Here is a 20,837-nt window from a genome sequence, read left to right as displayed (position 1 = left end):
CCTGATGAACACAACCCTTATGCTTGACTACCTCTTTAATAAGACCAATGCTATCATAGATGCTGTATGTAGGCTTACAACTGGGCTATACAGTTTACATGCCCACATACAGTACACACAATATAGAAAGAGGTAATTAGTTGGCTCTGTTCTAGCCTATTTTTCTGTCCTTATTCTCATCACACTAAACTACTTTTTTTTCATCCATATAATCCTGCCTTGATGCAAAGGACCCAAACCATTTAAATCATTTTGTGTGTTGGTTAGTTAGCTAACAATGTTTCATTCGCACACTCCTTGTGGAAGGCCTTTGTGTTGTTAATAGAGAAATGCCCCAGTAGACCAGAATCGATTTAAACCATGGTGAGTGAATCATGGCTTCTCTAGAGTGTGGATAGGATAAAATGGTATATACAAGGTGATTTCCCAAAGGAGACCTAATTGCGTTCTCTTACAGTATGGATATGATTTGGTTTTGAGAGGGTGTTGGGTCTAGAGCACTACAACACCATTGGCAATTCACATTGAGGTAATACAGTATTTAACACCATGTATCCAATATCCATTGCGGAATATCTGTGAGAAAACCATAGTTAACACACACCGCTGCACAATATGGCCTTGGGCTTGTCATCGGTCTTAAATGTATTGAATGAATATAACATGACCGTAGCATTTGGGAAGTGAACTGAAAATCTGATCTTTGTAGTGGGGAGCAAGACCTGTAGTTTTAATGGCATCTCAAGACCAGTTAAGCCTTGTTCACACTGCAGGCCTTAATGCTCAAATCAGTTTTGTTTTTCAAAACCGTTTTGGATTACTGACTGTCCGAACAGCAAGTTACAAGTGATCAAATCGAAATTGTGTGTTCAGACAGCAGTCATTTGTTGACATGGCTAAACTAGTTGCCATAGTAACAACGGGTGTGTGCACAGTGGTGTAGGTTGATTGGTGGTGGTACTTATGCTTCCTATCATACAGAAGTTAGGTGACAACAATGCCTGCCATGGACGTTTCCCAGTAGCTTTGTATGTTCAAAAACCTAGTGTAAAACCACTTTTAAAGCCTCAAAGGATAAGATGATCCCACTTTTTTTTCATTTTTGGCTAGCCACAGCAGTCAACTAGCTATCTAGGTAGCTGTTTCGCTTTCTAGCACATTCACTTATTTGTTTGTAAACAATTAACAAGCTAGTTTAGCTACCACATGTTCTTGTCAAAACTGTCAACAGAGTAAATAGTAAACAACAAGATATGCTAAAAACCACTTGAGAGCAAATAAATCAGATTTGACTGTTCAGACAAGTCACACGGCCAGGAATCAGATTTGTATCTGATTTAAAACCACCTACGAAGGTGGTTTGAAATGTGGCTTGAAATATCTGATTCCATGTGCTTTTTGGCTGTTCAGACTGCTGAAAAAATAACAGATTCTTATCAGATTATTGTATTGTCCCTGCTTTATGCAAGTACAGAATGGCTTCTTCCAAGTGACCTGGTCCTTTATGGACTACACATTGACCCTGAAGGTATGGGTTTAAACCCGACAGCGCCACTGCAGCAAAATAAGTGGGTATTAAATCAGGGGGTTTTAAGCAATTATCCTCCTAACTCCCCTCCACTTTGGCGATTTCCATTTTGGGTAGTCAGTGCGTAACGAACGAGACAGGGAGGGAGAAAACTCTTGGCCTCATCAGAACCCCAAGTGACAGCCATGAAATCTCTGCCAATGCTGCTGTCACTTGCATTTACCACAGCGTTTCTGAAAGGAGGGGAAGCTCCCACCTCACGCCGCTTGGCATAAAGCCCTTGCTCACAGGTCGTCATGGCAATAAACCTTCCACCCAACGAGTCCCGAGCCAGTGCAGGTGCGCTGCTTTACAAAAGTGCTTGATGATTGGTTTTCCTCTTACAAATCGTGTAGCTTATGGTTCAAATCATTACCATCGAACTGTTCCCCAGCAATTACTTTGGATACTGTTCGAAAAGGCATTTGAGCCAGTGAAACATTGATCCCTCTTGTGTAATCATTCAATTAATGTGAGCATCACTCCTGTTATACCGAATGTGCGATTGTAATTAGGGTAGGCTACTCAGTAATTGTGTTTGAAAACAGCTGATGCATTTTTTATGAATTCATTAAGTCCGAGTTAGGTGAAGTGAGTAGACCGTATTCTGTTCATCAATTTATTGGTTCTGACCTGTTGCATCCTCTATTACCACTGTGATTATTATTTGACCCTGCTGGTCATCAATGAATGTGTTGAACATCTAGAAGAGCAATCTACCCTTAATGACCATGTAATCTTAGAATCTCCAACCGGCACAGTCAGAAGAGGATTGGCCACCCCTCAGAGCCTGGTTCCTCTCTAGGTTTCTTCCTAGGCTCCAGCCTTTCTAGGGAGTTTTTCCTAACCCCCGAGCTTCAACATCTGCATTGCTTGCTCTCTAGGGTTTTAGGCTTGGCTTCTGTGTAAGCACTTTGTGACAACTGCTGATGTAAAAAGGGCTTCTAAATACATTTGATTGACTGATTGGTGGGGAGACAAAAGGCGGGAAGAAGAGATGGAAGTAACGGAAAACATAATAGGCTTGACTTCAGATACAGAGATTGTGATATGTAGGCTATATGATATTCCCTCCAGGCTACAATATAATGTCCATACTTGCATAAACCTACCACATAGAACGCAGGGTCCAATACATTGCTTCCCTCTTAGGTAGTGTTATTCAAAGTTGGGGTCACGGGGGAACTGCAGTGAGGTTGCCAAAATAATTTAAAAAAATTACAATTTTATTGATTAAATGTATTTATTGGTTTCTTTTCATTTTGATAAGCGATTAAAATGCTGTGACAGCATGGGCAGCGCCATTGGGGCTATTTTAAAATATTCAATTTTCTTCTTCTTCATTGGCTGATTGCTCCCAACTCATAGGAATCCCCACCCAGTTGACTACTTTAAAATGGTGAAGCCCTCAATGGAAATGTTCATGCGATGAATTGGTGTGCCTGTTGTCATAAAGATTGATAAGTTATATGCATGATAAGTTCTCTATCTATCTCTATGACAACAGGTCCAACCCCAATATAATGTTATTTTTTTCAAAGTTGCCGAAATGCCACGTGTGTCCACTTACATCAGTGCATTCCTAACAACCTAACCATTACGAAACTTCTATTCGATCAAATGAGCCTCGCGTAGCAAATTAGCAATGACATTTTTTGTTGACCAAATTCGACCCTCTAGCATTGACCTCCATACAAAAATGAGTCACTTCGTGGGCTTATTTTGGTGGACAGATTTTGGGCGGAGTAAAACCTCTCAACACTATATGCCTGTAGTATATGCATAACTGGTTTATGTTTTGATTAGACAGCCCCTACCACTGATAATGGACCACTAAAAGGTGTTATTGTCTCCCATCCTATGCTTCTTCTTTTTCTTCTTAGCTCACCAACTTTCTAATTTCCAATCGTCTTTTTCGTAACACTTTACTTGACACCTAGCGTCATAATACGGTCATAGCCATGTTATAACAACTGACATAGCTTGTCATAACCTGTTATAATATGGTCATAACACTGTCCTGACACATATATTTAGCCCTGTTGTGACATATATTGTGTGATTTTATGGCTGGTTATGACACCTACATAAGAGTGTAAATCCAACAAAACCTACCATGGTAGTTATTTTACGGCTGGTTATGACACCTACATAATTTTACCCACAAAACTTACCACACAAGGCAAAACATTCCATTACACTATAGCCTACTTGTCAACAGTATGTTAATGTTATATACAATTTTCTGAAATTGACCATATTAAAATATCATTGTAATTGCGCACACATTGAAGGAATTTCTGGATTAGGACCTCTTCTGTTAGTGAGCAAGCCATTAGAATAAGTACACTGTTCTACCAGTGTACTTATTCTAATGGCTTGCTCACTAACAGAAGAGGTCCTAATCCAGAAATTCCTTCAATGTGTGCGCAATTACAACATTAACGTACATTGAATTCTTTTATTTAATTGTTCTTAGGCTACTAGGGTATATTCCTTAATGTCACAGTAAGTTGTACAAACTCCTGAGAGAGAAAAGCAGGAGTTTCAGGTATGAACAGGGAATAGTATTACTTTCATTGTAAATGTACCTCAAAGTCACGGCGTGGTTATTGTAATATACTATATTGTCTATAGGAACAGATAACTCATTTAGTGGAGAAGCGCCTATACTGTGTCTGGATTGGTGTACATGTAATTGAATTCTACAGTACAAATGCATTATCTGTTTTCAGAGGGAAACAGTTATGTAATAAGTTAACTGCACCAGTTAGTTGCAGTAATTGCATAGGCCCACAGGTTTTCGGGATCCTAATGTAAAGTGTGACTGGTATCCACAATAAAAGAAGATTACAGAAACTTCACATGCAGACCCGCATGCACATGCATGCATGCACGCACTTTCCTCACCTGGCATAGATGCACTACTCTTCTAAGGATTACTCTTGGGTGAGTGTTGTGTTCAGTATTCACACACCATCAAATGTTATTTTGGGTTTCATTATCAGGCAACTTAACAGCAAAACCCCATTGATTCAGTACATCATGAGGAAATCTTCTGGCATCAACTATTACTATGTCTGTCTAAACCTGGGTTCAGATAGTTCTTGTTTTCTTTCAAACACTTTATCTGTGCTTGATTGCGCTTGCCTGGTGCAATAGAACCAATGCACTCATCCCAAAAGTGCAAACCCCACCTATCTGAATCTACAGGCGGGCTAAATGAAACTCTCCAAAAGTATATAAAAGAAAGCAAATAACTACTTGAACCCAGATCATGTTTATCACGCTCACTCAAACCTTGTCATCCTAAAAGCAGTAACCCCTCACTCTGTTGGACTTCTTGATGATGTTGGAATAATACTGAAAAAGTTCAGGCCCAGAGTAAACATAACGGTACACTCGCAAAGCCGACTGAAAACGAGGGCCGGGGGGCTTACTTGCAAACTTCCCTTGCTTGGCTAATCATTTGGACCGGTCTCCAACATGGCGAGGGTAAGTGGACGAGGGTGTGTCTTTTAAGTGTTTGGACCTGAACCAAATGCATTTGTTTTCACGTGATTTTGTTGACGTTTCTTTTTTTGTAAGGGATGGGCTGCATCAACCTAAAAGGAGATTCATACCATGGTGGAAACATTTAAGGTATATAGCAGGCTACTGTTTGCACTTTGATTAGAACTGTTAAACATCCATATCTTTCCAAAGTAAATATTTGCAAAGATATCAGTAACAAATCGAATACCTAATTGTTTGACAGAATTAATCAAATGTAGTGAAAAGATAAAACATTCGAAATATGGATTTGCTGTCTGATATTTGAATGCTTGCGGAGTGATTCCCAAATATTCAAACATCGTGTTGTCACTCGGGATTGTGTTTTTTAGGTTCACTGAGCGTAGGCAGACGCCTGATCAGACCTATTTGTCCCTCACCGAGGTTAAAACCAGCAGTGCCAGTATGAATCGAGCTTTCTAGCCTGTTTGTGCCAGCTGAAGCTGGTGGTACGTCATTATGTGTGTGCACAGTTTATACTGCAGAGGCTTGGGGGCTCCGCCGTCCCATCGCGCTCACATTCAACAGGATGCGCTTGGAAACTATACTTCGCATCTTGCCATCTTTACCGAAGTAGTGGCGTGCACTCAAAGCTAAAATTCTAAATGGGATGCGCTCAGGCGACTGCGGTGCAGTGGCGGTTCTAGACCATTTCAACTGGGGGGGCCAAGCTGGGGCCAGTTGTACTGTTAGAGGGGCCAGTTACATTAGACGTTATTGTTGTCGTATCATTTTCTTCACTGCATTGCAGGCATTAGCAGGCAAAAGACCATGTTCATAATCATTAGTGTTCCGCGTTGCCACTGTCTAATAACGGATGTAAAAAAAGAAAGATAGCAAAAATGTGTTATGTAAAAACTATTTCATACTCCACATTTAGGGGGGCCACAAGGGGGTCCAAAATTGTTGTCACAGGGGCACTCACAGGGGCACTGCCCCCCCCCCCCCCCCCCCCACGGAACCGCCCCTGCTGCGGTGGAGTCGAAGGTGACAGGTTGTTTTATTCAAAGTTGAGAGTATTTTTACTGGCGTTTTGCAGAGAGGTGCGTTGCGCGCGCAGTGGTGGGGCTATCTACTCTTTCTCCAAACATTTCAAGGACACAGCCTGAAAAAACGACCTGTTCCACAGTAGGAAGTGAACATTGAAGTCAGAATGGCAGCTGTGGCACTCAATGGATCGAACATAACTACGAGGAACTTTACGAATCAGTTTGTTCAGCCGCCTTGGCGCATTGCCCTGTGGTCGGTCGCCTACAGCTCCGTTTTGGCGGTGGCTGTGTTCGGAAACCTCATTGTTATATGGATAATTCTCGCCCACAAACGAATGCGGACAGTCACCAACTATTTCCTTTTGAACTTGGCATTTTCGGACGCATCCATGGCCGCCTTCAACACTTTAATTAATTTCATATACGCTGCCCACGGAGACTGGTACTTCGGAGAGGCTTATTGCAGGTTTCAAAACTTTTTCCCCGTCACCTCCGTGTTCGCAAGCATCTATTCGATGACTGCAATTGCCGTTGATAGGTAGGCAACTGATGCTGATCATGCCTACTTTTTAAATCACTAACGGTATTTATTTATTATGATATGATGATGATCTATAAACGTTATTATTCAACACTTCTCATGATTCTTTACAAGCATTTTCTACCAGTAAAAGAAAACAGGATTTACTCTACATGGTGACGCTGATGAGGTTCTGGAGAATTGGTATCCCTCTGTCTCCCTTAAATTGTTATTGAATTGAGATCACACACCATGGCTCCATTTTGTCATGTTTAAGGAAATGTGCATTTCATTGTTTATTCTATCCAGGTAGTAGGGTGTGTGTGTGTGTGTGTGTGGGGGGGGGGCGGGGTATAGGCAGTATATTTCATGTGTAATCATGAGTATGTGGATGCCTGCGAAAAAGCATGTGTGTACGTTTATACCTTTATGTGTATGTGTGAAGCAGATGAGTCAGTGGAGAGGTTCAAAGCAGCACCGACCACAGAAGATAATGAAAAGATTAAAACTATTAGTAACCGTGAACTTAGTAATGCTTTTCATCTTATTCATGGAAGTCAGGGGAGGTGAAAAATATTATATTCCATCTTAACTTACCTTGGCAGTCATATCAAGAGACATAGAATATCCAGACTGCTGACATCAATCCAGAGCACAGCTATATTACAGGTTGTGTGTTGGAAATGTCCTTGTGATTCAAACTGTAAATCTAGATGAAGCTGGTGTCAGGCTTCTGTAGCATGTTCTGGCATATTAGTAATTGTAGGTTTGTCATCATTACGGCCCTGCTACACTATAGCCATCGGATATCTGGCGTTGCCATCAGCCATTGAGGGAATGATTCCTTTGAAATCAATGAAAGCTGCTATATTGTCCATGTTGTGCTCACTTTGCGTCACATCCAATGGCAGCGTCCAAGCTCAGGAATCTCTGAGGTTCAGTTCTCGATGGCTGACACACGTGTTAATTCTATCTTGTGAATTTAAATAATTAGAAATAAAGTTGACCTTGGTTGCGTATGGCCTCCACTAGACACCATTGGCTATTTTACTAAGATTTATGAAGCCAAGAAAATACTAGTGAGAAGAAACTCTAACTATCTAGCTACATAGATTATTTTCACATTGTATACAAAAGAAACTTGTATAATTACAGGATTGTTTAGTACAACCACTAGCAACAAGTTAATGAGTACTTGCATCTGTGTAGTGTGTGTGTGTGTGTGTGTGTGTGTGTGTGTGTGTGTGTGTGTGTGTGTGTGTGTGTGTGTGTGTGTGTACACATGCTTGTGAGTGCTGTGTGTGTAGGTATACACTCATATGACCAAAAAGGAAAAATACATTTTTCATCACAGAAATACCAGTATCCACTTTACTTACACTCAAGGAAACCAAAACCTACACATGGAAAACGCCCGGCCAAGACAGCTTGGAAATAACAAATTAGTCGTTTGACAAATAGGCACAAGCCCGCGCTATTATTGCTCATTTTCAGACGCTAATAACTTATTAATGGCGTCTTCAGGGGGTGTCACTGGGGAAGCCTACACACATCCATTCCAGTAATGGAGGTGCCTCGGAGGGTTGTGTTATTGTGCCTCCACTTCACATCAGTTGACCGTGCAGAGAAACACTACCCCTTAGATAAATGTGTGTATTTATAGTATGCTTCGGATCTGTGCTTTCTTGTCAACTCCTATGGTCATTGTTATGCCTTTGTAACCAGTGTGAAATGGCTAGCTAGTTAGCGGGGTGCGCACTAACAGTGTTTCAATCCGTGACGCCACTCGCAAACTTCAGACGGGCATGTATATGTGCTTTCTTGAGCAGGGGGACCTTGCAGGCACTGCAGGATTTCAGTCCTTCACGGCGTAGTGTGTTACCAATTGTTTTCTTGGTGACTATGGTCCCAGCTGCCTTGAGATCATTGACAAGATCCTCCCGTGTAGTTCTGGGCTGATTCCTCACCGTTCTCATGATCATTGCAACTCCACGAGGTGAGATCTTGCATGGAGCCCCAGGCCGAGGGATATTGACAGTTATTTTGTGTTTCTTCCATTTGCGAATAATCGCACCAACTGTAGTCACCTTCTCACCAAGCTGCTTGGCGATGGTCTTGTAGCCCATTCCAGCCTTGTGTAGGTCTACAATCTTGTCCCTGACATCCTTGGAGAGCTCTTTGGTCTTGGCCATGGTGGAGAGTTTGGAATCTGATTGATTGCTTCTGTGGAAAGGTGTCTTTTATACAGGTAACAAACTGAGATTAGGAGCACTCCCTTTAAGAGTGTGCTCCTAATCTCAGCTCGTTACCTGTATAAAAGACACCTGGGAGCCAGAAATCTTTCTGATTGAGAGGGGGTCAAATACTTATTTCCCTCATTAAAATGCAAATCAATTTATAACATTTTTGACATGCATTTTTCTGGATTTTTGTTGTTGTTATTGTGTCTCTCACTGTTCAAATAAACCTACCATTCAAATTATAGACTGATCATTTCTTTGTCAGTGGGCAAATGTACAAAATCAGCAGGGGATCAAATACTTTTTTCCCTCACTGTATGCACTGTATGACAGAGTCATCTCGGCTCTGCTCTTATTTTTATAAGTGATTGGTTGCAGTGAATTTAAATGATTCACTCATTTGACAGCAGATTGATTGGAATTGGCATTTTAACTGAATAGTATTCACTCAATGGGGTGTCAGTCAAACACTATGTTGCTGTCCTTCTGTTGACACCATTCTTCGATGGTCTGCTAAAGAGATGAGACAGACAAGACAGGAATTGTTTCCCAACACCACAAGCCTAAAGGGTTGTTTATACCCTAGCCAAAGCCAGATGCCAGACTTGGCTTGTAAAAATAACACACACACACACACACACACACACACACACACACCGCTTGCATTGACTACACACACATATACGCATGCACACACACACACTTCCATCAAAGGCATGCACATACTCTTGCATCAAACACAAGTGGCTTGGCACACACAAAACACGTACACATCCCTCAATGACTCTTCCTCTTCTGTGGTGTCACTTAATGAGATTATCATATCAAATGGGACTCTGGCTGATTCGATATTGATGAATATCCCTATGTTACATCATATACTGTAGAGCTATGGTGTGATAATGGAGAAGTAGTGAGTGTGAGGCGCTGGTATCTCCTGCAGCTCTGCGACAACACAAAAGGAGCACCCTTTAGGCTCTGCTCTCAATGACCTTCCTGCAGCCGAGGCAGACAAATTCCATCTTTTTAAGTGTCGCTTCGATTTCATCACCCAATACCAGAGGTAAAGAGAACAAGAGAACATAGATTTGATCCAGATTGAAACACATAACCTCCAGTCCTACTTGTTTCATGGCTGAACTGATGCGCAGCGCAATCCAGACAGTCTGTCGCCTTGGAAATGGCACCGGGTTGCAATGTGGGGGCCAACCCTACATGTGCCCCCCTTCCACCCCTCCATCCCTATTTCCTGTGGAAGTGAAACGCATTTGCTGTGTGAACAGCACTTCAGATAAGACTCCTACACACACCTTTGATTAAAAACGGCAAGACATCCTCCCACACACTCGTTTGGCGGGAAGAGTGTGACGAGGTGCCAGTCTGTCAGCAAGTGTATTTTTTGAGATGGGACTGATTTTAGATTTAACATTGTTGGTAGTTGACACTCTTCAAGCAAGTCTCACACTTCATTATTCTTCGTTATTCTTAGATGGTCATGTTAGGCACAGTAGCCTCTAACTGATGTTAATGGCTGAGACTATGCAAGTTTCAACTCTGAAAATCATTAAAGATCCAATGCAGATGTTTTTATCTCAATATCAAATAATTTCTGGGTAACAATTAAGTACCTTATTGTGAATATTTTCAATTAAAATGGTAAAAAAACAAAACAAGAATAGCTTCATAATAAAGAGCAAGTTAGCTGTTATTGGCAGAGAGGTGGTGTCATCAGGCAGGCCATCCTCCATCCTGCCAAACAGGCTGATTTCAGGCGGTCTTTTCAAACAGCTCTTTCACTTAAAGGTCATTGTCATCATTTTCACAGTATTATTCCAACCTCATAGTGTGGATATATATACATATATATATATATATATATATATATATATATATATATATATATATATATATATATATATATATATATATATATACGTTTTTGACTGCACTGGGCCTTTAATGAATGAAACTCTCAAATTCTTGAATTGCTAATTTTGTGATGCAAATGAGGGGAACACAATTTGGAAGACGGATGTGTAGGCTAATGCAGTGTTTTCAACCTCTAGCCTTTTCATGCATTATTTCCATCCTTTACCCCTTTTATGCCTAAAGAAATGACTTAAATGCCTTATTTCAAGTATCTATTTTGGTCTTGGATGCCCTTGGGTATTGCTTTGTGGTACTTTGTACCTCACTTAAGACCTCAGGAAAACACCATCATGAGATTTCTGTGATGAAATACAATGAAGCACTGAAAGAGCATCCCCCTGCGTGGCACTGCACTGCACACACACTGCTACTGAAGTATAATTGATCAATTCTGAATTCCTCTCATCTCAATACCAGGACCCAAGTGCCACTCAGACTAAATACCAAGTGATTTCAGACGTGTTGAGGGAATGCTGTCTGGCCCTTTGGGAGTTTTCCAACCGTCATTGAGATGGCAGCCAGGGCTCTGAAAGTTATCAGAAACAGAGTCCGAGGTGCATCATTCAAGGAAAGGAGATGCTAATTATCATTAGCATCAACAAGCCGTGGCTCTCAGTAATGGACAGTCATAAAGTGAGGCAAACAAGAGGATGCAGCAGCATAATAAATTGTGTCCCCAGGCTTACAGCGTGTTCAGAGTAATCTCCTACTAATTTGGACGATCCATTGATTCAGCTTTGTCCGTGGCTTTGCCCCAAAGCCTCTTGTTTGATATGAATGAATCGACAATAGAAACTGCCAGACCACAAGTGGATTTCTGAACGTCTTTGTGTTTTGGAAACACAGGAGACAAAGACAGTCAATTCCTTCTCAATTCAGTACAGGAATTGAATTAAATAATTCAAATTGCATGTCAAAAATGTAAAATAACATTCACACATTCATTTATGTAATTTGCCACTACAAAAACTAAATTCATGATTGGGACTTCCAAGACTCCACACACCCTGAAAGAGAGGACTTACTCTGATTCAGAGGGGTTGGATTAAATGCGGTAGACACATTTCAGTTGAATGCATTCAGTTGTACAACTAACTACGTATCCCCCTTTCCCTTATCTTATGTTTGACCTTTGACCCCATTTCAACGTCTTGACCCCTGCAGGTACATGGCCATCATCCACCCTCTGAAGCCCCGGTTGTCGGCTACAGCCACCAAGGTGGTGATCATGTGTATCTGGGCGCTGGCCGTGGTGCTGGCCTTCCCACTCTGCTTCTACTCCACCATCCGCATCCTGCCCCGCCGGACCATCTGCTATGTGGCCTGGCCCCGCAAGGAGGACGACCCCTTCATGTGAGTAACAACACCTTTAGCCCTGTAGCCTCCTTTGTAGACTAGCCTCCTTCAAGCCGTTAAAAAAGTATACAGTATATATCTTTGAAGTATTTTGTTTTTTTATTGGATAGAGAGCGATAGAGGTGAAAGGTAGGAGAGTGCTGAAAGAGCAGTAGGCCAGATCTGAACCCATGCTGGCAGCGGTACATCGCACCAGGCCACCTCATTCTAGACTTCTATACGACTACTTCAAATGAGACATGTTTATCACACTAAGCCTCTTTTATCATCATAAGCCTCTTCATTTCACTCAGTTTTACATGGTTACACTTTATGGCAGCTTATGTATTATGGGAACACTGCCGCTAACTCGCTCTCCAACCAAGGCAAATTAATTAAGGAGCAAATTGAAGTGAGGAGGATATTCCGCAACTCTTGGAGGACAGTGGAAGTTGATAGAAAAGCGTATTTATTGTTATTTCAGCTCGTGGCCTTTTTCAGGGTTGTATTATGGAAAGATGTGACTGTACCAGTTGAGAGAGAGATCATTAGCTTGCCTGCTCTGGGCTAGCTTAGCATAGCCATTCTTTTCACTCCTCTCTCTACAACTCAATGTGTTATCTCACCTCATCCCTTTTTGTTGTGTTACAGTATAAACACATCATCTGACTAGCACTCTTCCCTCTTCCCTTCTGCTTTTCTCCTCTCTGGAAGTGCACACAGGTCCTCTCTCTCCTCTCTCTCTGAGATTTTAACTGCTCTTTTTATCATGCCTGTCTAGTTTGCCTCACTCTTATTTTCCTCCTTCCTCTCATCCCTTACTTCTCTGCCTGCATATCCACTTAAAAAATGGGCCAGTGCCATTTTGCTCATTGTTGTTTCATCTTTGTTTACATTCTGTTTTTTTCTCCCTGTCGTGCCCAGGTTTCATATCATTGTGATGGTACTGGTCTACCTGCTTCCCCTAATGGTAATGGGCATCACCTACACCATCGTCGGGGTGACTCTGTGGGGGGGAGAGATCCCAGGCAATTCATCTGACAACTACCACGGCCAGCTCCGGGCCAAGAGGAAGGTAAATCCAGAGCTGACCCGAGATTATAACCCACGACACAACGTACTTACGATGCTCTGTCGGTACCACTGACCCAGAGAAGGTATCTTTGTTTCTGGGGTGACAGCGCTTCAGGTCTCAGGAACTTTAAGGCAATAGCGATGCTATATAAGCCATCCACTAGGATTTTCAGAGATGGTCAAAAACCCATTACATAATAATCAATCGATCTTCAAAGTGCCAAAAAAATCACTCCAGTGAGTTGGTTAAGGGTTAGTGTACTACGGGACATATAATTCATCAAAACACACATACTACATACATACTGTACTATGGGTACAAACTCGGATTGCGTTTATAGCAAGATAATGGATGATTTACTGTGTCTTTATGTGTTTCGACATTCACAATAACTATTACGTTACATTCTGGGTCTCCTAATCCAGCACATTGGTCAATCTCTGCAGACAAAAACCTATCAACACAACCTAATCGCCAAAACACAGCACAGACCTTTAAGTCTATGAAAAAGGAATTTGAGACGTTTGTTTTTTCTGACCTGTGGTCACCGTTCCGCCATCGACCCTGTTTTTTTGACGTAGTGGCTTTTTGACATGCAGCGCTAGCTCTGAATGCTAATGGCCTCCTAAGGCACTGCGAGCTTGGCCCTCCATCTCGTACTGATGTCAAAAGTCAACACTTGGATATACTCTCCGGACTGTCTACTTTGTGAGTCACAGGCATACTCAGACAGTCAGAACAGGTGACTTGTCAGTGTAGGTTTCTGGTTTTGAGAATAAAACGTGCTTCCTAAGAAAATAGTCGTGTTAAACAGAAACCGGAAATGCGGCCTAGGCAGAGTTAATTGAAAACTGGTCCAACATTTCGGTACACACTCCATATAACAGATTACATTTTGCTTTGGATTTTGACCCATTTTGTCCCTAAGAAGCTTGTGCCAATACAATTCAGTATCGACCACAGTGGGTGGGTCAGGCCCTGTCCATTCTGGCACTAAGCCTAAGAGGCTCACTAAAGGGGCAATCTGGGATTCAAAGAACACAGCTGACTCCTTGCCACTTTTTTGCTAAACAGCTAAGAACTGGACATCCATTTGAATTAAAACATGTATGTACTAATTCCAGATTGCCCCTTTAAAGTCGGAGCCCTGCTGGGTAAATGACCTTAAGCCGACAGGAAATATGAGAGATGCACCTCCACTGGGAATGAATGAGTGATAAGGATTGGACTGGAGGCACTAGAGTGTCCACACTCTAAAGACCACAGAGACAAGAGAGCTGGAGTGTGAAGTTGGCTAAAACACGAACGGACTGGAGCACCAGGCTAGGCTATTGTATGTGAAGAGACCTTTCTATCTATTAGAACAATACCTCTGCATAAACCATAGAGTTTCAATAGTAAGAAGGTCACCTCCACACCCCAGGCACATATTCATACAGCATCTCAGAGTAGGAGTGCTGATCTAGGATAAGTTTTGCCTGTAAGATCACAATGAACTAGATGGTACCTTTACATGAAGTTAAGTTGTGGGACTTGCTTTAGCTCTTTAAAAGTATTTTTGTGGTAGTGGAAGAAGTTTTACTTGACTATGTAAAGAAAAGCAGTTACTGTACATATAGGCAAAGTTAAATGTAGAAAAATAATTGGTCTGATTTACGTTGATATACTACTATATCAACCTTGTTAGGCTGTATCCAGGCTGTATCACAACCGGCCGTGATTGGGAGTCCCATAGGGCGGCACACAATTGGCCCAGCGTCGTCCGTGTTTGGCCGCTGTAGGCCGTCATTGTAAATAAGAATTTGTTCTTAACTGACTTGGCTAGTGAAATATATTTTTTTATTAAATATTACTTTGGACTGTGCGGCAGTTAGATCACACATTCAATCAGAAATAACTACACTCTGACTACTACACTTGTATACACTCTGCTACTAGAATATGACAGTATATCTAAACTGTAATAATACAGCACAGAAGACAATGAGGCATTGTTTAACTTTTTATAGAAATAAACAAAAATGTCACAATGTATTTGGATGACAGCGAAGTCCTGTCTAGGCTGGAGGGAGATCAGTGAGAAGAGGACCCACTGGCCGGAAAAGGGGAACCCCTTCCCTCTGAGCACCTTTAAACCCAAGGGGGACACACAAGTTAACTGAGCATAGCATACATAGGGCCCTATAAAATCCACAACAATGCTTAAACCCACATCAGGGGCCGCTTTTGAGGTCTGGGGAAAAATAGAAATGTAGATTTAGGGTGTGTTTTGCATGAGTTTGCAAAACAAATGGCCATTTAGATTGATTTAAATAATCATATCATTCTACCAGGTATGCATAGGCCACTTCGTAGTTAGCATTTTAATTGAGAAGGTTTTTGGGAAAGCCTTTCCATCTCTACCAGAAGTAGTTTATCATTAGCATCATCGCTAACGGCTACACAAGTGTAGACCTACACGCACACTGCACACACACACACACAGACCGTGACATTCCTGTGCCGTTTCAGAAAGAAAAATACAAATCACTGATGCTGACCGACTGAACTGAATAGGCTACACAACTCTCCTTCATATTAAAATCTCAATGTTGATGCGTGTAAAAACAGACGTTTTCACACGCAATAAAAAAGAAAATAAAAAACTGGAGAAAGTTTCCCTACGTATCAGATTCTAGTTTGTTGTTGTTGTTGTTGTTGTTAGGGGTGTGACAACCTGGCTATACTCTTATTCGTAATCGTATCCATAAATTGACAGTTGATACTCGTGAACAGGAAAAAACAGAAGTGTTTTATTATGCCTAAGTAGATGTTGGCCAAAAACCTATTTGCAGATTTATAGAACAAAAAAGCTGCAGATTAGGAGCAGTGTGCAGAGGTGTGTGTGTGTGTGTGTGTGTGTGTGTGTGTGTGTGTGTGTGTGTGTGTGTGTGTGTGTGTGTGTGTGTGTGTGTGTGTGTGTGTGTGTGTGTGTGTGTGTGTGTGTGTGTGTGTGTGTGGGGGGGGGGGGGGGACTGTCTGTGTGTCTTGTACTCAAGACATAATATATGTTGGATATAATTCACATTGATAGCTGCTAGCAAACGTCCTCGCCTGATGATTTATCGTAGTAGCAGGCTGACAGGAAGCCGCAGTAATCTAAATGATTAGACCGAAACATGCGATCGGAAATGATTAGGTGAAATATGAAGCGAGTGAACGGAGACGGCTTCGCTCTATCTATCCAATCAGGGTAGCAGGACCAATGTACAACCCATCCTTCTCTTTACAGACAGGAAAACTAGCCAGTTGAGTTATTTAGAGCATGATGTATGATCCTGAGAAGGAAGTAGCTTCTTTCTTGGTGTTCACAATTGTTCATCGTCATTACACTATTGTTCTAAATTCAATCACACACTTCACCCTCCTAATAATATTTGCCTTCACTGCCCCATGTGCTCCTCTGTGTGTGGGAGAATCCATAGCAACGGCTCTGTTTGGGATCTCAGTGAAGAGACAGAGAGCTGTTCGCTGACGTTTGCTAGCTACTTTTCATCACTTTAAACTCCGACAAACTGCTGTAACTTTTGATTGTCAGCAGATATGTTTGTTCCGATTTGAATAGTAGAGAATTGGAGTAAGATTGCATATGCTCTAACTTTTTGCCTAAGTGGTTGGCAAAGAGGTAAATTTTACAGTCAATAAAATAGAATATTGGAAGTGATGTCACAATGGGGCCTTTAGAATGTTGAAGACAAAAAGTTTACTTTAACCTTTTCACATGTGAGTTTCAAATATCTCTAACGGTCGCCCCAGTGTGAGCTGTTTTATCCACTTGATGTCAGAATGCACTCACTGTTCCAAACTGTGATTGTTACGCAACAGGACAGTAAACACTTGTTACTTGCCAATTTCAAATTATTTTCTAACACGTTTTATTTTCTAACAATAGTGTGAATTGAGGTGTGTTCCGCCTCCTCATTGATTCACATAAAATTAGCCCATTTCAGTGTTGAGGACAATTTGTTAGGTTTTACTGAGCCAGACAAACTTCTCTCTTGGAGGGGAGCCCAAGCACTTCCTTAGTGTTTCCATAGATCAAGTATGCAGACATTTGAGGTGAAGGAATGGTTCTCTCATCTTTCGAGTAAACTTCTGGAATTGAATGAAGGGAGGTGAATGATCGTAGATGACACACCCCCTTCAACATGCATACTGGAAGCATCAAATTGTATTTGTCACATGTGTCAAATACAACAGGTGTAGACCTTATAGTGAAATGCTTACTTAACCAACAATGCAGTTTCAAGAAAAATAAGTGTTAAGTAAAACATGCAAATAAATAGTTAAAGAGCAGCAGTAAAATAACAGTAGCGAGGCTATATACAGGGGGTACCTGTACAGAGTCAATGTGGGAGGGCACAGGTTAGTCGATGTAATTGAGGTAATATGTACATGTAGGTAGAGTTAAAGTGACTATACATAGATAATAACCAGAGAGTAGCAGCAGTGTAAAAGAGGGTGTGTGTGGGGGTGGGGGGTGGGGGACGACAATGCAAATAGTCTGGGTAGCCATTTGGTTAGCTGTTCAGGAGTCTTATGGCTTGGGGATAGAAGCTGTTTTAACCTCACTAGAGTAGGGGGCAGCATTCGGAATTTTGGATGAAACGCGTGCCCAAAGTAAACTGCCTGCTACTCAGGTCCAGAAGCTAGGATATGCATATAGCAGATTTGGATAGAAAACACTCTAAAGTTTCCAAAACTGTTAAAATAATGTCTGTGAGTATAACAGAACTGATATGGCAGGCGAAAACCTGAGGAAAATCCATCCAGGAAATGCTTTTATTTTGAAATGGCTGTTTTTCCATTGAAAGCCTATCCACCATACAAAGACTTATGACCCAGTTCACGATCTCTATGGCTTCCACTACATGTGGCCAGTCTTTAGGCATTGTTTCAGGCTTTTACTCTGAAAAATGAGGGAGAAACACAACTTTCAATGAGAGGACAGTGGAAATTTCCAGCGCGTGACCGGGAGTGTGCTTTTCTTGTTTTTCCTTTTCTATTGATGAAGTTTTGTCCGGTTGAAATATGATCGATTATTTATGACAAAAACAACCTGAGGCTTGATTATAACATCGTTTGACATGTTTCTACGAACCTTTATGGTACTTCTTTGATTTTTCTTCTGTCTGTTGTGAACACGCTTTGTTCTATTGGATTACAAAACACACCAACAAAACGGGGGGTTTTGGACATAAAGAGGAACATTATCGAACAAAACAAACATTTATTGTGTAACATGGAGTCTTCGGAGTGCAACCATATGAAGATCATCAAAGGTAAGTGATACATTTTATCTCTATTTCTGACTTTTGTTACTCCTCTTCTTGGCTGCTAACTGTTTGTAATGATTTGTCTGCTGGGTGCTGTTCTCAGATAATCGCATGGTTTGCTTTCGCTGTAAAGCCTTTTTGAAATCTGACACAGCGGTTGGATTAACAAGAAGTTTATCTTTAAGCTGGTGTATAACATTTGTATCTTTTATGTATGTTTATTATGAGAATTTCTGTTTTGTTGAGTTTCACGCTTTGCAATTTCACCGGATGTTGTTTGAGACAGTGGATTACTGAACAAAACGCGCTAACAAAACTGAGGTTTTTGGATATAAAGAGGGACTTGATCGAACAAAACAAACATTTATTGGGTAACTGGGAGTTTTGTGAGTGTAACCATATGAAGATCATCAAAGGTAAGTGATCAATTTTATCGCTATTTCTGACTTTTGTTACTTGTCTACTTGGCTGGTTACTGTTTGTAATGATTTGTCTGCTGGGCACTGTTCTCAGATAATCGCATGGTTTGCTTTCGCCGTAAAGTCTTTTTGAAATCTGACACCGTGGTTGGATTAACAAGAAGTTAATCTTTAAACCGATGTATAACACGTGTATGTTTCATGAATTTTTATAATGAGTATTTCTGTTTTTGAATTTGGTGCTCTGCAATTTCGCTGGATGTTGGCCAGGTGGAACGCTAGCGTCCCACACCCCCTAGAGAGGTTAAGAAGTCTTTTAGACCTAGACTTGGCGCTCCGGTACTGCTTGGCGTGCGGTAACAGGGAGAACAGTATGACTAGGGTGGCTGGAGTCTGACAATTGTGAGGGCCTTCCTCTTACACCGCCTGGTATAGAGATCCTGGATGTCAGGAAGCTTGGCTCCAGTGATGTACTGGGCTGCACACACTACCATCTGTAGTGCCTTGCGGTCAGAGGCCGAGCAGTTGCCATACCAGGCAGTAATGTAACTAATCAGGATGCTCTCGATGGTGCAGCTGTAGAACCTTTTGAGGACCAATGCCAAATCTTTTCAGTCTCCTGAGTGGGAATAGTCTTTGTCGTGGCCTCTTCGACTGTGTTGGTGTGTTTGGACCACGATAGTTTGTTGGTGACGTGGACACCAAGGAACTTGAAGCTCTCAACCTGCTCCACTGCAACTCCGTCGATGAGAAAGGGGGTGTGCTCGGTCCTCCTTTTCCTGTAGTCCACAATCATCTCCTTTGTCTTGATCACGTTGAGGGAGAGGTTGTTATCCTGGCACCACACGGCCAGGTCTCTCCGTATAGGCTGTCTCATCATTGTCAGTGATCAGGTCTACCACTGTGTCATCTGAAAACGTAATAATGGTGTTGGAGTTGTGCCTGGCCATGCAGTCATGGGTGAACAGGGAGTACAGGGGGGACTGTGCACGTACCCCTGAGGGGCCCCCGTGTTGAGGATCAGCGTGGTAGATGTGTTGTTACCTACCCTTACCACCTGGGGGCAGCCCATCTAGAAGTCCAGGATCCAGTTGCAGAGGGAAGTGTTTAGTCCCATGGTCCTTAGCTTAGTGATGAGCTTTGAGGGCGCTATGGTGTTGAACGCTGAGCTGTAGTCACTGAATAGTATTCTCATGTAGGTGTTCCTTTTGTCCAGGTGGGAAAGGGTAGTGTGGAGTGCAATAGAGATTGCATCATCTGTGGATCTGTTGGGGCAGTATGCAAATTGGAGTGGGTCTAGGGTTTCTGGGATAATGGTGTTGATGTGAGCCATGACCAGCCTTTCAAAGCACTTCATGAGTGCGACGGGTCGGTAGTCATTTAGGCAGGTTACATTTAGTGTTCTTGGGTACAGAGACTGGTGGTCTGCTTGAAACATGTTGGTATTACAGACTCAGTCAGGAAGAGGTTAAAAATGTCAGTGAAGACACTTGCCACTTGGTCAGTGCATGCTTGGAGTACACACCCTGGTAATCCGTTTGGCCCCGCGGCCTTGTGAATGTTGACCTGTTTAAAGGTCTTACTCACATTCAATCTTATTCCTGTATTGATGCTTTGCCTGTTTGATTGTTTGTCGGAGGGCATAGCGGGATTTCTTATAAGCTTCCTGCCCCTTGAATACGGCAGCTTTACCCTTTAGCTCAGTGCGGATGTTGCCTGTAATCCATGGCTTCTGGTTGGGGTATGTACGTACGGTCACTGTGGGGACGACGTCATCAATGCACTTATTGATGAAGCCAGTGACTGATGTGGTGTGGTCCTCAATGCCATTGGAATATGTTCTTGGATTCTTCTGGTCTGTGCTCGCAAAACAGTCCTGTAGCTTATCATCTGCGT

The 20,837-nt window shown here is 42.0% G+C and overlaps 1 protein-coding gene across 1 annotated transcript in view; it reads left to right on the top strand.

Annotated features, from left to right (window-relative positions):
- The first annotated feature begins 6,117 nt into the window (after positions 1 to 6,117).
- The window catches only part of LOC106610026 (neuromedin-K receptor), a 42,527-nt gene continuing 27,807 nt past the window's right edge, over positions 6,118 to 20,837 (top strand). The window contains exons 1-3 of the mRNA XM_014209136.3: positions 6,118 to 6,646; positions 11,962 to 12,150; positions 13,057 to 13,207. Coding sequence (XP_014064611.1) covers positions 6,273 to 6,646; positions 11,962 to 12,150; positions 13,057 to 13,207 — 714 coding nt within the window. The 5' untranslated portion in view covers positions 6,118 to 6,272. The remainder of the gene's footprint in view (positions 6,647 to 11,961; positions 12,151 to 13,056; positions 13,208 to 20,837) is intronic.

This window comes from Salmo salar, chromosome 08 (genome assembly GCF_965601325.2).
Source record: "Salmo salar chromosome 08, fSalSal1, whole genome shotgun sequence".
In the NCBI taxonomy this organism is placed as follows: domain Eukaryota; kingdom Metazoa; phylum Chordata; class Actinopteri; order Salmoniformes; family Salmonidae; genus Salmo; species Salmo salar.
Note: the sequence above shows the minus strand (reverse complement) of the source record. Positions and strands in the feature narration are given on the sequence as shown.